This window comes from Artemia franciscana, chromosome 2 (genome assembly GCF_032884065.1).
Source record: "Artemia franciscana chromosome 2, ASM3288406v1, whole genome shotgun sequence".
Classification (NCBI taxonomy): domain Eukaryota; kingdom Metazoa; phylum Arthropoda; class Branchiopoda; order Anostraca; family Artemiidae; genus Artemia; species Artemia franciscana.
In genome coordinates this window covers 61,922,800-61,939,856 of record NC_088864.1, presented here as the reverse complement: position 1 = coordinate 61,939,856, position 17,057 = coordinate 61,922,800, and the positions used below count along the sequence as shown (strand labels likewise).

The following is a 17,057-nucleotide window of genomic DNA, read 5'->3' as shown; positions in this document are numbered from 1 at the left end:
GGCCACTAGGCCTCCTTCCCCATCCCTTATTTCTCAAAATCGTCTGATCAGAACTAAGAGAAAGCCATTTAGCCAAAAAAGGAATTAATATGCAAATTTCATTTTCATAATTTATGTGTGGAGAACCAAAATCAAACATGCATTAATTCAAAAACGTTCAGAAACTACATAAAAAAAACTAGTTTTTTTAACTGAAAGTAAGGAGCGACATTAAAACTTAAAACGAACAGAAATTACTCCGTATATGAAATGGGTTGTCCCCTCCGCAATCCCTCGCTCTTTACGCTAAAGCTTTTAATTATTTTAAAAAGCAGAATTGTGGCAAAGAGTCAAACTTTAGCGTAAAGAGCGAGGGATTGCGGAGGGGACAACCCATTTCATATACGGATTAATTTCTGTTCGTTTTAAGTTTTAATGTCGCTCCTTACTTTCAGTTAAAAAAAATATTTTTTTTTATGTAATTTCTAAATAGATGCAACTGGTAAAAGGCGATATAACGAGGACTGTTTTTTTTTTTTTTTTACGATAGTTTAATTTAGACAAAACGAAACGAATACTTCGTTTCTATGTCCAAGTGCCATCTTTATCTAAAACAAACAAATCAATGTAAAAATTAAACTTGCGTTAAAATACTTGAAAATCATATTAACTAGATTAAGAAACTTAAATTAAGAATTTACGTGAACCATCTTCACCAAAACCAATAAATCAATGTAAAAATTAAACTTGCGTTAAAATAAATGAAAATCATAACTAGATTAAGAAAATTAAATTAAGAATTTGCATAATTAAAATAAGAAGACTAAATTAAGAAAATTAAATTAAAGTTTCATTATTTTAATACAAGTTTAATTTAATTTAATAATATTTTGCCGAAGACGTCTCTTAGACACATAATCGAAATATTTATTCGGCTTTTTTTTATGGCACTTGGTATTAACCAAGCGACATATAGTAATCGCCAATTCAGTCGGTCTGTCTGTCTGTCGGTCTGTCTATCGGTCCCGGTTTTGCTACTTTAGGCACTTCCAGGTAAGCTAGGACGATGAAATTTGGCAGGCGTATCAGGGACCGGACCAGATTCCGATTAATTCGGAAAAAATAGAAAAATTGAAGTATTTTTAACTTACGAACTATTGATCTGATCTTAATGAAATTTGATTTTTGGAAGGATATCATGTCTCAGAGCTGTTATTTTAAATTTCGACCGGATCTGGTTACATTGGGGGGGGGGGGATATGGGAGGGGGAAACCTAAAATCTTGGGAAACACTTAGAGTGGAGGGATCGGGATGAAACTTGGTGGGAAAAATAAGTACAAGTCCTAGATACATGATCGACATAACCGGAACGGATTCGCTCTCTTTGGGGTAGTGGGGGGGAGTAATTCTGAAAAATTTGAAAAAATGAGGTATTTTTAACTTACGAACGGGTGATCGGATTTCAATGAAATTTGATGTTTAGAAGGATATCGTGTCTTAGAGCTCTTATTTTAAATCCCGACCGGATCTGGTGACATTGGGGGGGGAGTTGGGAGGGGGAAACCTAAAACTTGGAAAACACTTAGAGTGGAGGGATCGGGATGAAATATGGTGGGAAAAATAAACACAAGTGATAGATACAAAATTGACATAAACAGAACGGATCCGCTCTCTTTGGGATAGTTGGGGGGGTATTTCTGAAAAATTAGAAAAAATGAGGTATTTTTAACTTACGAACAGGTGATCGGATCTCAATGAAATTTGATATTTAGAAGGATATCGTGGTTCAGAGCTCTTATTTTAAACCCGACCAGATCTGGTGACATTGGGGGGGGGGGAGTTGGGAGGGGGAAACCTAAAACTTGAAAAACACTTAGAGTGGAGGGATCGGGATGAAACTTGGTGGAAAAAATAATCACGAGTCCTAGATACATGATTGACATAACCGGAACGGATCCGCTCTCTTTGGGGTAGTTGGGGGAGGGGTTAATTCTGAAAAATTAGAAAAAATGAGGTATTTTTTACTTACGAACGGGTTATCGGATCTCAATGAAATTTGATATTTAGAAGGATATCGTGTCTCAAAGCCTTATTTTAAATCCTGACTGGATCTGGTGACGAATGAGGAAGTTTGGGGTGTGGGAAACTAAAATCATGGAAAACGCTTAGATTGGAGGGATCGGGATGAAACTTGGTGGGAAAAATAAGCAGAAGTCTTACATACGTGATTTACATAATTGGAACGGATCCGATCTATTGGGGGTTAATTCTGAAAAATAAGAAAAAATGACGTATTTTTAACTTACGAAGGAGTGATCAGATCTTCATGAAACTTCATATTTAGAAGGACCTCGTAACTCAGATCTCTTATTTTAAATTTCAACCGGATCAAGTGTAATTGGGGGGGGGGGGCAGTTGGGGGGGACCGGAAATCTTAGAAAATACTTAAAGCGGTGAGATCAGGATGAAACTGGATGGGAAGAATAAAAAAATGTCTAAGATACGTGACTGACATAACCGGACCGGATCTGCTCTCTTTGGTGGAATTGGAGGGGGGGTAATTTTGAAAATTGAGGTATTCGTCACTTACGAAAGGGTGACCAGATCTTAATGAAATTTGATATTTAGAAGGATCTTGTGCTTTAAAGTTCTTATTTCAAATTCTGACCAGATCCTGTGACGTTGGGGGGAGTTGGTGGGGGAAACCGGATTTCTTGGAAAACGTGAAAATTGGGGTATTTTTTATCTTACGAATAGATGATCGGATCTTAATGAAATTTGATTTTTAGAAAGAATTCATGTCTCAGAGCTCTTATTTCAAATCCCGACCAGGTCGTTTGACATTGGGGGGAGTTGGAGGGGGAAATCTTGGAAAAACACTTGGAGTGTAGGAATCGGGATGAAGCTTGGTGGATAGAATAAACAAATGTCCTTGATACGTGATTGTCAGAATCGTACTGGATTCACTCTCTTTGGGGGAGTTGGGGGAGGGGTTCAGTGATTTGGCGAGTTTGGTGCTTCTGGACGTGCTAGGACGATGAAAATTGATAGGCGTATCAGGGAGCTGCACAATTTGACTTGATAAAGTCGTTTTCCCAGATTCGACCATCTGGGGGGCTAAACGGAGAGGAAAAATTAGAAAAAATTAGGTATTTATAACATACGAGTGTGTGATCGGATCTTAATGAATTTTGATATTTAGAAGGACATCGTGACTCAGAGCTCTTATTATTTTAAATCCTGACCGGCATTAAGCCTCTTATTTTCCTTTTTAAATCAATCTATTGGTTCATAGAATTTTGTTAGAGCTCATACCATATGATCTCTTGGCTCTTAGCTCTTCTCGCCTCGTCACAAGTGCCATATGAGCTCTTAGCTCTTGTTCTAATTTTATAGTCTGATAAAAATAATCCCTTGTTCTATTGCTTTTTGTCATTACTGTAATGGAAAGGCAGTGTAATTTTCGTCGTTATTTACTTCTAGTGTTTTTTTGTTTTTTTTTTGTTTTTTTTTAATTTGGTTAAATAATGGTGAGTGACAAATCTAGACCAATAAGATAGGTGATTTCTGGACGCACAAGTAAAGGCCAAACCTTTTTTTTTGTTAAAATCAAACTCGTTTTTTATGAGGAATACTATGCCAGGAGAAGAAAAACTTTGGAGTAAAAATATTTTTAACTTATATTTTTGTTACTTTTGTACGAGTTGGACTAAATTTTTTTTTTTGGGGGGGGGGATAACCCTCACCCCTTGATGCGATCCTTTTTATATGATTTTTTTCCTTTTTTTAAGAGAGAGAGAAAGAAAGAAAGAAAGAAAGAAAGACATTTATTAAAGCTAAAAAATATGATCAAAATAGGTAACTGAGTCTGCCTTAGTTAGGAGCTGTTTATCTTAATGAAAAAAGAGTTTTTTGAAAAAATCACTCAAAGAAGCGAAATACTTAATGAAGCATTGTGTTTATCTTTTAGTTTGATAGCAGCTATTTTTCGAGTCGCCGACGTAGAAAGACATGCTGCTGACGCAGGGATGGCACAATTACTTAGCCCTGAACTTGGGACAACGTTGATGTGGTGTTTAGCTCGTTGGACACAAGCTTATCTGGGACCATGTGATTCGGAAAATTTATTTGTAAGTAGCTGTGTTTGTCTTCTATGTTAGTGTTAGTAAAAACGAAAATATCAACTAATAGCAAAACTACTCAGCGGTACTAAAAGTAAAATTATCACGGTTAACATCTAAATCACAATCGGTAATTAAAAAAAAAGAATTAGTTAAATGTAAAAAATAGACTAATCATGGATGTCACTTCTTTTTCTGTGATCTTGTTTTTATGTTTGTTTGATTGTGTGAAGAACGAGCTATAGCTCACGTGCCTCACAAAACGGCCTTACGTACATAAAGAGCCTTCCATAGCTGTGAAGTTCTGGAACGGAAGATCTTAAACTATATGATAAAAAAATAGAGAACCTTTTCAAACTTCAACGTATTCATTCCCCGTTACAGACATTGATATTATTTGATATTGACATTTATTGATATTGTCATTGAACATAATTAACTTTGAGACCCTTTTACGTTCATCTTCTTAAATTTGTTTTCCAAAAATGTATTTTCACCCAATTCATAGTCTTCAGAAAATTTTTGATTTGATCCAATCGATTCGGTCCATTTTGAATCAATCATACTAAGCGAAGTGATTTATAAAGCATTTGTAAAAATTAGGTTGCAATGCCAAAAGCTGCATCAAATCTACATTTTTACGCTCAAAATCTGCAAATGATTTGGTCACAAATCTGCGAAAAAATGTAAAATGTATAACATATAAATACAAATATAAATATAATATATATATAAATAAATATTCTAAAAAGTATAATAAAATACAATAATTATAAACATCTACTTTCTAGGGCGGTAATGAGAAAAAGGTTGAGATGGTTAAGGCACGTTGTGCGGATGAAAGGTGGTAGATTGCCGAAGATTGTCCTTTTCAGCCAACCGTATAGGGCTAAACGGGAAGCAGGTTGTCCGCGGTTAGGGTGGGAAGATGTCATAAAGAAAAATGTAAGGGAAATTTGAACTTTTTGGTAGAGTGTAAAGAGGGGGGCTTTGAATAGATTGGGATGGAGAAGAAGCGTACATAGCTGTGTTGGCCTCGGCCGTTTAATAATAAATATCACATATATATATATATATATATATATATATATATATATATATATATATATAGATAAATATGCTTAATATATATGCTAAAGAATACTAAAATATTAATATAAGGTAATATACATAAAATAAATATACTAAATAGATATAAAAATGAAAAACTTTATTCACAAAGATGAAGAGTATGAGGACAGAATAAAAAAAGTGAAATTAAATATAATTAATTAATTAATTAAATTAGTAATTGATATTATTATATTATATAATTACATAATTGATATAATATATAATATGATATAATGATTTTATATAATTGATATAATAAATCAAATTAATAGTTGATAAATTAAATTAAGTCATTGCATTTCTATTTCAAACAGCCTATAAATTGCTTCCCGCTTTCTTCTGATTTTACATTGATTTTACGGTGGATTTTATTTTCTCTTACAACATGACAACTTTTTAATGTGTCAGGATCTTAATGCTTCAATTTTCAATACTTTTTTACACATCATGACATCTCTATAATACTTTCTGTTATTCTTAAAACATTCTAATTATGAAACTTCTGAAAATTATTTTTCTTTTATATCCATTATATATTACTTGTATAGTTTTGCAAATGGACAAAAGTAGTAAATCTTTCTGATTGTCTATACCCACACACTGGGAGGTGGTGAATAAGGGTACCCCGTATTCGCTATCCAAGTAGTTAGTAGCAGTATAATACAACAGAAGAACAGAAGTAGTGGAATATAAAAGCATAGTATATATGTTCTTAGCATACAGTACATATATAATACTAAGTACTTGTTGCATATATCATATACAACATGTTTATTTTATAAAATTATATAAAAAGTATACACTACACATATTTTGGACAAACCCATTTTTATTCTTATGGAGACTACAAGTACAGAGAGATTTATTGGGATTACCATTGAATTTTCTACTTGCTTAAGCTTATTTGCCAGCCATGTAATTATAGTAGTAGTAGTCTAGTTGCCTACCATTAGTAATATAGCATAATATACAAAAACCAGAAGTAGTACAAGAAAAGCAGGTTGTCCCTGGGTGGCAAGAAAGGGTCAGTCATAAGAAACGCTTCGAACTTCATGGGGGGGGGGCAAAGAGTGAAGCTTTGATATTGTGGTAGAGGAGGAGCGGACGTATCTGTGTTGGCTTCAGTAGGCTTGGTTCTGCAGTGAGTTGTCAGCAGTAGCAGTGATTAGTTGTATATTGTAGTGCTTTATGGGATCCAAATATAGAAAGACTGACATATTTTTCTTAATTTGGTAGTTTAGTAGCATTAGTAGTTGTGTAGTTGCATAGTATTAGTAATATAGAATAGTACACGAAAAGTAGTAATAATAAAAGAAAAACATGTCGCTTTCATTAGCAGTATGTTCTGGTTATACAGTATTAGTAATATAATATGGTAAAGGAAAAACCGATAATCCCGAGGTGTGAGAAAAGGTCGTAGGAAAGGATATAAAGGAAATGGGAAGTTAAAGGGAGGAGGTAAAGAGTGAAAGTTGGAAGAGATTGTGATGAAAAAGGAGTATGAGTAGATACGATGGTTTTAAGTGGTTTGGCCCTGCAGTGAAATGTTTGTAGTGATAAAAAAGAGATAACTGTAATAAAGTAATAAAAATAATAACGTAATAAATAGTAATAAAAAAGAATTAGTAATAGTAATAGGAAAAGAGAGAGGGAGAAAATCATTTTTAAATTAAAGATTTAATTTAATTAAAGTTTTTAATAAATTTTAATTATTGACACAAAAAATCCTGCCAAACTGACTTGGCACGTGAAAATCTAATACAGATTTTTGTGTGACAGGACTCGATATTTTAATCACTATATTCTAATATTAGTAAATTTTATATCGCGAAATTTTAATCACGATATACATATATATATATATATATATATATATATATATATATATATATATATATATATATATATATTAAAATAAGGAAAACTGCAATTTTTATACATTAATAAAAATAAACCTCATACAAACCTAGACCCGATAGGACTTCACCCCCCCCCCCCCTCACCTAACCCCACTCATCAAGAAATTGTTTATCTTATTTTAAAAAAAGACACTGTTGGCCGTCCTAGTGGTTTCAGAAAGACTATTCTAAACCGAAACACCTACATGCCTAAATAGGAAACTAGACCTAGCAGTATCTCATCTCGCGTGTGCTAGGTCCGTGGAGTTCCCTGTACCAAAAGAATGGTTCGCGAAATTCCCTGACAAAATTCCCTGACAAAATTCCCTGACGTCACAAAAATAATTAGTTGCTAGCTTATTTAAACAATTAACGAAATTCCCTGACGTCACAAAAATAATTAGCTGCTAGCTTATTTAAACACCGGTACGCTAAAATACCAGTCTGATAATAATGTCTCAACTGGCCAATATTTAAAATATTTAAATAATGATAAATATTCACTGTGCGTTCACATTTTTCAATATCACAGAGTAAGAGCAACGCTTTATTCCGCATTATCCACTTAAAATTTACAACAAAACTACTAGCCCAAATAGAGCAACCGTATACAAGGCAAGGATGAACTGGTTAATAATGTATAGTTGTAATCGAGTATAGTAGTTAATTCTAGTAGTACAGTAGTATAGTATATATGGGATATAATACTTAGCACCAGAGGATAGTGCTTAGTGTTCAGAGCCGTTGCTAGGGTTGGTGACACATGGGGAAAAATTGATTGCATTGCCCCTTCCTAACTCAAATATAATAAAAAAAGGCCGAAATAAAGTGTAAAATTTGATCAAAGTGGGCAACCACCAAAAACGGCCCCCCTCCTTTGAACGGCTTCGAATGTATAGTATTTTTAGTATTAGCAGTATAGAACATAAGTATTTGTAAAATAGCTCAGTAGTGTATGTGTTGCTCTCCATTTTATTGTTAATTGCATGAATTTTTGCATATTTCAATTAATTCCTTAATTAATTCTGCCTTGTTTGATTCCCTTAATGCATCTTTTTTCAAAGTTTGGAATATAAAATCTTGAGTTAAATGAAGTATCGCTTCTTAATATAGGCAATTTGTGTGTTTCAATACTTCTGTGAATTGTTGCCTCTTGTTAAATGAATCTAAGACAGTATTTGCATTGGAGTTGGAGATACTCATAAAGATCTTGTTTGAGTTTCGATATATTTAGAGAGTCTTAGGATTTGGTTGCATGTCAAACCTTATAGAACTTTGATTGAGCGTATATATCGTTTATTGGTTTTTTAAATTAATTTTGGAAACCTTTTCCTTAAAAGAAGTGTTTCAAAGGCGCGTAAAGAGCTACATTCAACCTAAGACGAGCAAAAACAAAATCAATTAGTAATTCAAGCTTAAAACGAGCATAAATCACTATCAATAAATAAATTAAATCCAAAACGGAAAGAAATTGCAAAAAAATCTAGTTATACACAAAACGAGCCGAAATTAGTACAAAACAAGAGTAGGGCTAACTTCCCGTTTGTATTTTTTTTTTGTCGTAGCATCAACCAAAAAAAAATATAAGGAAATTTGCCATAATAGCCAAGAATGCTGAAATGAACTAATGAAGCGTAGATTGACAGTTTGATATATATTAACTTTATAAAAGAGAAGCGTTTAAAATGTATTTTCATTAGTAGTCACAGTCGCAATCACAAGTGTCTTTGATTTAGTGTCTTTTGATTTAGTTCAGTATTCCCAGTAACTTGCCCTAAATGTTGCAGCTGAATATCCTTAGCCGCTCCTGAAATTGTACAGACACGTCCTTTTGACAATTTGTATTCACATAGTGTCTTTTGATTTAATTTGACGTCCATCTCGACACGAACTGAGAGTTTTATCTAAATACAGATTAAAAATAAACGTAAATACGCAAAATGCCAATTGGATAAAAAAAATTTAACTATCAAAGTATAGTTAAAAATAATGGGGGAGGGGAAAGAAATGCCCTAAATTGGTACCCTTCCCCCTCTAGTAACCCCTCCCTCTCCCATTGGTACCTCCTCCCCCATTGCTAACCGCTCCCTTTGTTACCCCCGCCCCTATGGGTACCCCTGCCCCTAATAAATTTCCTTCTACGTACATACTAGTGCTCATCAGCATTTTTGTATAATAATATATATGATGAACTGTTGGTACTGACCTTCCATTAATTAAATGGTTTTTCCAATAGCTTAATGTTGGCCACCTCTACTTTCAAAATGTGTCTTTTCCTCAACTAGAAAAAACTGAGGTCTCAAGTTGGTGCAAAAACCTGTAGGTCAAGGCTATTGACTGATTTAGTTTTGACATCAAAAATACTTTTTTTTTATCCATTGATTGATGTAGTGGTTCCTTTTGAAAAAGAGGTAGCTAATTAACAACATTCAATTCAAATTCATCTGCATTTCTGTCACGGAAGCGCTTGTAAAGCTGCAACTCATGAAGATTTATTGTTATAATTATGAGCGACAGCAGCGAATAGCTTTTTTTTTCACATCCTATTTAAATTTAGTTACTGCGAAGACTATGTTGCATTTTCATCTCGTTTTTGTTCTTTCCTGTTCTTTTTTCTCCCTTTTTCATTTAATTTTTCTTCTTTTATCTTTTATTTTAATATTTTTTCCATAATAATGCTTTATTTTGTTATAGCCTAATTAGATTATTCACTTTTTTATTTATCTGCCGATTAATGTTCCCTTTTCTTTTCATTTTTGTTGCTTTACTTTACTTTACTTGTCTTTCTTGTCTTGAACGTTAGGAACCGCAAAGATCATGTTATGATTCCGTCTGTTTTTTATTTTATTTATTTCTTTCATTTTTTATATTTTTCTTCAATCTTTTGTTCTTTCTCTAGTTATTTTCTGCATTGTTTTCTTTTAATACTTTTTCTAGCATCATTTTGTGCCTTTTATTTTATCCGCTGTAAATTGTTCTTTTTGTCTTTGTTCTCATCCCCCTTTTTATCCAAATTTCTGTCTCTTGGCTTTTTTCACACAGACACTTTAAATGATTCATTCTATTAAAGTTAGATAACTACCAAGACCATTCTGCATTGCCATCACTTTTTTATTAGTTAGTATTTTCTTTAACATTTCCATCTTTTATTCTTTTCCAAAGTAATTTTTTTAAATCTTTTTCTTTTTACTATTTTTTCTACCTTTTTGCTAATTTTGTTTCATTTTATCCGCTGTAAATTATTCCCTGTTTTTATTTTCGCTACATAATAGTATTTCTTTTTCCTTGCTTTTTGACATAGAAACTTTAAAGGATTTGTCATATTAAAGTTTTGTTCTCCATTATTTTTTAAATTCTTTTCTTTTACTCTTTTTTCTTCTTTATTTTTTTTATTTTACCCTCTGTAAATCATTATTTTGCCACCAAATTATGTTTTCCTTTCGTTTCATTTTCGTTTGTTTCTACTTTTCCTCTCTCAGGCCCACGCGTGGCCACTTTTTCTTTTGGATTTTTTTCATACTTAGAATGATTTATATTATTCAGCTTAAGTAACTGCGAAGAAACGCTGCCTTTCCTTATTTTTCTATTCTTTTTGTACCTTATCTTTTATATTGTATTATTTTCTTGATTTGGTTTAACTCTTTTACTCTTCTTCATACCATAATTAGTTTATTTCATTTTATTATCTGTAAATTCCTTCTTTTTTATTTTGCTCTCAAGTTGTGTTTTCTCTTTTTTTCATTTTTGTTTGTTTCCACTTTTCTTGTCACTCAAACTAGAAAATTTGATATTTAGAAGGATATTGTGTCTGAGAATTCTGATTTGAAATCCCGACCGGATCTGGTGACATTGGGGGGAGTTGGAGGAGGAAGCCGGAAATCTTGGAAAACACTTAGAGTGGAGAGATCGTGAAGATACTTGGTGGGAAGAATAAGCACAAGTACTAGATACGTGATTGACATAGACCGTACAGGCTCTCTTTGGGGGAGTTGGGGGGATAATTCAGAAAATTAGTAAAAATGATGTATTTTTAACTTGCAGACGGGTAATCAGATCTTAATGTAAATTTTATACTCCTTAGAACCCCGTGTCTTAGAGCTCTGATTTTAAATTCCGGCCGGATCTGGTGACATTGGGGGGAATTGGAGGGGGACCGGAAATCTTGGAAAACGCTTAGAGTGTAAAACGCTTGATGGGAAGAATAAACACATGTCCTAGATACGTAATTGACATAACCTGACCGGATCCGCTCTTTGGGGGAGTTGGGGGGATTTACTAGTTTTTGCACTTTCAGATAAGCTAGGACGATGAAAGTTGGCTGGCGTATCAAAGACCAGACTAGATTAAATTAGTAATAGTCTCTTCCCCGATCAGACCATCTGGGGGGGGGGAGCGAGCGAACAAGATAGTTTTGATGAATTTTATTTGCCGATAAATCAGATGATTTTTCTTCTTAAGTATGGTTTGTAGTCTAGGGGTATGATTCTCCTTTAGGGTACGGAAGGTCCAGGTTTGGATCCCGGACCACCTCAATTTTTATATGAAGAAGATCCGAAACCAGATACTACGAACGTGTTGTCGGATTTTAATGAAATTTGATATTGAGAAGGACCTCGTGTCTCAGAGCTCTTGTTCTAAATCCCGACTGGATCCGGTGACATTGGGGAGAGCTAGAGGGGAAACCGGAAATCTTGGAAAACGCTTAGAGTGGAGAGATCGTAATGAAACATTGTGGGCAGAATCTCTTGGCCCTTGGCTCTTCTGACCTCGTCACTAGTGCCATATGAGCTCTTGGCTCTTGTTTTGGCTGTTTTTTGGGCCATTCGCCTCTATTTTATTCTTGTTTTTTTACTTTTTTTTCTTTCATCTTTTATTCTTGTCTTAAGTATTTTATAATTATTTTCTTTTACTCTTGTTTTCTACCGTTTTTTCATTTAGTCTGTAATTTTTGCTTTGTTTCGTTGCCATATAGTGTTTCCTTTTCTTTTCATTTTTGTTTGTTGGGAAACAGCTGTCAAGAAGTCAAAGGAATCTTGATCAAAAGTACATCATCAGATTCAGCGTATCATATAATCTGACTTTGAGGTATCAAGCTCCTATCTACATAAATGTGGAATTGTATATTTTGTTGCCAGAAGAAAGGTCACTGGTCATCTTTAACCAGTGGCCTTAGAAGATCGGGAGAGGGCTCAATCAAACAAAATTGAAAGTTTTAATAGGTTTTTAACTGATCAAAAATATTGAAGGGCAACTAACCCCCCTCCAACACCTCTTGAACCCTTGTTCACCCCAAAGATATCCGGTCAAAATTTCGAGATCGCCATTTTGTTCAGCATAGTTGAAAGGTCCCATGAGCCCCCACAGTCCCATGGGAAAATGCTGTAATTTATGGAATTTTCCAGTTGTTTACACATAATATATGTTTTCGGGTAACATACGGAAATTCTTTGGGAGGTGGATTTTCATTTTCCATGGGCTATTTCCACGGAGAGTGGTTTTTCGGTCTGATATGGAACACAATCAGAGAATAAAAACAAGATTAGATTTTTCAGTTGAAAGTAAATAGCAGCGTTAGAACTAAAATGCAACATAAACTATTCTGTATATGGGGGAGGGGTGCCCCCTCCCAATCCATCGTTCTTTACGCTATAGTTTAAATTTTTTGTCCCGATGCCTTAAGAATAATTGCTGAAGCATATGGGCCGTTGATTTGAAAAAAAAAAAAAAAATCAAATACTGGAAACTTTAGCGTAACGATTGTGGAATTGAGAGGGCTAGACCTCTCATATACTCAATAATAATAATAATAATAATAATTTATTTGTGATCCACTTGAAACAGTGGAGTAGAAAAAAAACACACAGAAAGAAAAAAAAAGACAAAAAACCAACTTCTGATAACACATTAAATTACTGTAAAAAACATTTCGGAAGACCATGAAAAGGGAATAGTAAAATGTATCGAGTCGGATAGTTTCTGGTGTAGCAATTTAAGTTTATTTAACAAATCTGGAGCCCCGAAATTTGTTACCATATCACTGTTCTTGTACCGTGGAGTACAACAAAACAAAAATCGGAATACAACAAAAACATGGAATACAACAAAAATCGGAGGAAACGAAAATAAGATGACTTGAGAGCCTTTAAATCTTCTCTTTTTAAAACAGGATACAATCCAGAAAGATATAAAACCGAGTGATCACAATAGCAAGAATAAATTTGTGAAAGGGCTTTGCGGTTGTATTTCCCCCTGTTCGTACCAATTTTAGAATAACCCACTTGAAGTTTAACCTTAGCATCAGAAACAATTTTATTACGAAAAGAGACTAAATTGTTAGTAAGGGTAATGCCAAACCATCTTAAAGAAGTCACGCACGGAATGCTTAATTCAGAACAATTAAGTCTAGAAGACTTGTAATAATTCGTACAAGTTCTAATGTTGCTCCTTACTTTCATTTGAAAAGACTTGTTGTTATTTTTTATTTAATAACTGCTTTTTTGCAGTTCACCTTTTATTTCTTTTTCGTGTTTTTTTTGTGACGCTTACAGCCCAAGAAAGTAGATATCTTCCCTTTTTTTAAATTTAGGTCAATTTTGTATTCCAAAGTCAATTTTCAATTTGAGTTATATTCAGAATAACATAATACAAAAGTGAATGCAGAATAGCAGAAAACGAACCTTAATTGTGCTATTGAATCTTTTCCAGAGCACCATGTGAGATTACATGCCATCCTAGATTTTCTTATTTTGTTTGATTTTACTCTTTTTTATTGCTTTCTTTGTCTTGAAAGCTAAAATATAATTTAAAAGCTGAACCGCAGTGTGAAGGCTAAACAATGTTAAGCTGCAAGCTAAACAATGTTAAGCTGCAAGCTAAATAATGTTACGCTGCAAGCTAAGCAATGTTAAGATGCAAGCTAAACAATGTTAAGCTGCAAGCTAACCAATGTTAAGCTGCAAGCTAAACAATGTTAAGCTGCAAGCTAAACAATGTTTAGCTGCAAGCTAAATAATGTTCAGCTGCAAGCTAAACAATATTAAGCTGCAAGCTAAATAATGTTAAGCTGCGAGCTAAACAATGTTCAGCTGCAAGCTAAACAATGTTCAGCTGCAAGCTAAATAATGTTAAGCTGCAAGCTAAACAATGTTAAGCTGCAAGCTAAACAATGTTTAGCTGCAAGCTAAATAATGTTAAGCTGCAAGCTAAACAATGTTAAGCTGCAAGCTAAATAATGTTAAGCTGCAAGCTAAATAATGTTAAGCTGCAAGCTAAATAATGTTAAGCTGCAAGCTAAATAATATTAAGCTGTAAGCTAAACAATGTTAAGCTGCAAGCTAAGCAATGTTAAGCTGCAAGCTAAACAATGTTAAGCTGCAAGCTAAACAATGTTTAGCTGCAAGCTAAATAATGTTCAGCCGCAAGCTAAACAATGTTAAGCTGCAAGCTAAATAATGTTAAGATGCAAGCTAAATGATGTTAAGCTGAATGCTAAACAATGTTAAGCTGCAAGCTAAATAATATTAAGCTGTAAGCTAAACAATGTTAAGCTGCAAGCTAAGCAATGTTAAGCTGCAAGCTAAACAATGTTAAGCTGCAAGCTAAACAATGTTTAGCTGCAAGCTAAATAATGTTCAGCCGCAAGCTAAACAATGTTAAGCTGCAAGCTAAATAATGTTAAGATGCAAGCTAAATGATGTTAAGCTGAATGCTAAACAATGTTAAGCTGCAAGCTAAATAATATTAAGCTGTAAGCTAAACAATGTTAAGCTGCAAGCTAAGCAATGTTAAGCTGCAAGCTAAACAATGTTAAGCTGCAAGCTAAACAATGTTTAGCTGCAAGCTAAATAATGTTCAGCCGCAAGCTAAACAATGTTAAGCTGCAAGCTAAATAATGTTAAGATGCAAGCTAAATGATGTTAAGCTGAATGCTAAACAATGTTAAGCTGCAAGCTAAACAATGTTTAGCTGCAAGTTAAACAATGTTAAGCTGCAAGCTAAACAATGTTTAGCTGCAAGCTAAATAATGTGCAGCTGCAAGCTAAACAATGTTAAGCTGCAAGCTAAACAATGTTAAGCTGCAAGCTAAACAATGTTAAGCTGCAAGCTAAACAATGTTCAGCTGCAAGCTAAACAATGTTTAGCTGCAAGCTAAATAATGTTCAGCTGCAAGCTAAACAATGTTAAGCTGCAAGCTAAATAATGTTAAGCTGCAAGCTAAACAATGTTAAGCTGCAAGCTAAACAATGTTTAGCTGCAAGCTAAATAATGTTAAGCTGCAAGCTAAACAATGTTAAGCTGCAAGCTAAATAATGTTAAGGTGCAAGCTAAATAATGTTAAACTGCAAGCTAAATAATATTAAGCTGTAAGCTAAACAATGTTAAGCTGCAAGCTAAGCAATGTTAAGCTGCAAGCTAAACAATGTTTAGCTGCAAGCTAAATAATGTTCAGCCGCAAGCTAAACAATGTTAAGCTGCAAGCTAAATAATGTTAAGCTGCAAGCTAAATAATGTTACGCTGCAAGCTAAGCAATGTTAAGATGCAAGCTAAATAATGTTAAGCTGAATGCTAAACAATGTTAAGCTGCAAGCTAAACAATGTTTAGCTGCAAGTTAAACAATGTTAAGCTGCAAGCTAAACAATGTTTAGCTGCAAGCTAAATAATGTTCAGCTGCAAGCTAAACAATGTTAAGCTGCAAGCTAAATAATGTTAAGCTGCAAGCTAAATAATGTTAAGCTGCAAGCTAAATAATATTAAGCTGTAAGCTAAACAATGTTAAGCTGCAAGCTAAGCAATGTTAAGCTGCAAGCTAAACAATGTTTAGCTGCAAGCTAAATAATGTTCAGCCGCAAGCTAAACAATGCTAAGTTGCACGCTAAACAATGTTGAGCTGCAAGCTAAACACTGAAACTGCAATTTTACTTCCTCCCTTGTAAGTTTGTAAACATGTCAAAACAATGGAGCAGCTTATTGATTTGTGAAGTTTTGACCCGCAGGAGGGAAAGACGGCATTAGTTCTGCGCTTTTGAGACGTTTGTAAATGTTTTCTTCATTCCACTGGAGGATGAGGGGTTTTGTTTTGCGACGGTGGAGAGGGTTGGAAGACCCAGACCTAAAAACAAAGAATCTAAACTTTGTGAAAAGGTATACGATATTATAGAAAAAACCCTGGAAATTCTATAAATTTTGTGGTATCAGTTATTCAAAAATCTGATTAGAAATATTCTATGAAGTGTTTCACTGCTATAATTCGTTTTTTTTTTGTTTTTTTTTATATGCTTCATATACTTCTCGCAGAAGATGCTCTGATATTGAATAAAAAAATAATTTTTATGTAAAAAACTATTAATCTAAAAAAATTTAGATTTAAAAAAAAATATTTTTTGAAACAGTAAAAAAAATCTCATATAGAACATAGCTTAATAATAAAACAAAATTATTAATCTAAAATTATAAAGTTACCAATATATACGGCACGGATAGAAATATACATTTTTTATTAATTTAGAATTTATTAGCAACTTTATGGGTCAAGGACATATTATGAAGGTTTAGACGGCTTAAATTATTGCTGTGTTTATAGAAACATTATTAGTGAAATAATCACGATTTATTAAGTCATGTTAGTTGTTAATAATTAATCTTAAACTCGGCCATTGCAATAAAGATTTCTGTGTCATAAAAAAATGCATTCAGTACAATGAGGACACGCTGAGATTTGTTAAAATTAATTGAAGTAACTTTAAAATCAATTTAATTTTGCTAAAATTAATTGAAATGATGGAAGGGACGTTTATTTTTTTTTAAGAATACAGCATAATTAGAACATTCGAATATATTTTTACGTATTTGTCCCTGATTATAATGTGCCTTAGGTTCTTTAGTGTCTTGGCCGGAATACCAAGATTTATACGATTTTTCGTATAATCGAGCTTCTTTTGTGAGG

At 33.5% G+C, this 17,057-nt stretch overlaps 1 protein-coding gene across 1 annotated transcript in view; it reads left to right on the top strand.

Annotated features, from left to right (window-relative positions):
• The window catches only part of LOC136043902 (exportin-4-like), a 160,769-nt gene that overhangs the window by 82,570 nt on the left and 61,142 nt on the right, over positions 1–17,057 (top strand). The window contains exon 13 of the mRNA XM_065728931.1: positions 3,951–4,110. Coding sequence (XP_065585003.1) covers positions 3,951–4,110 — 160 coding nt within the window. The remainder of the gene's footprint in view (positions 1–3,950; positions 4,111–17,057) is intronic.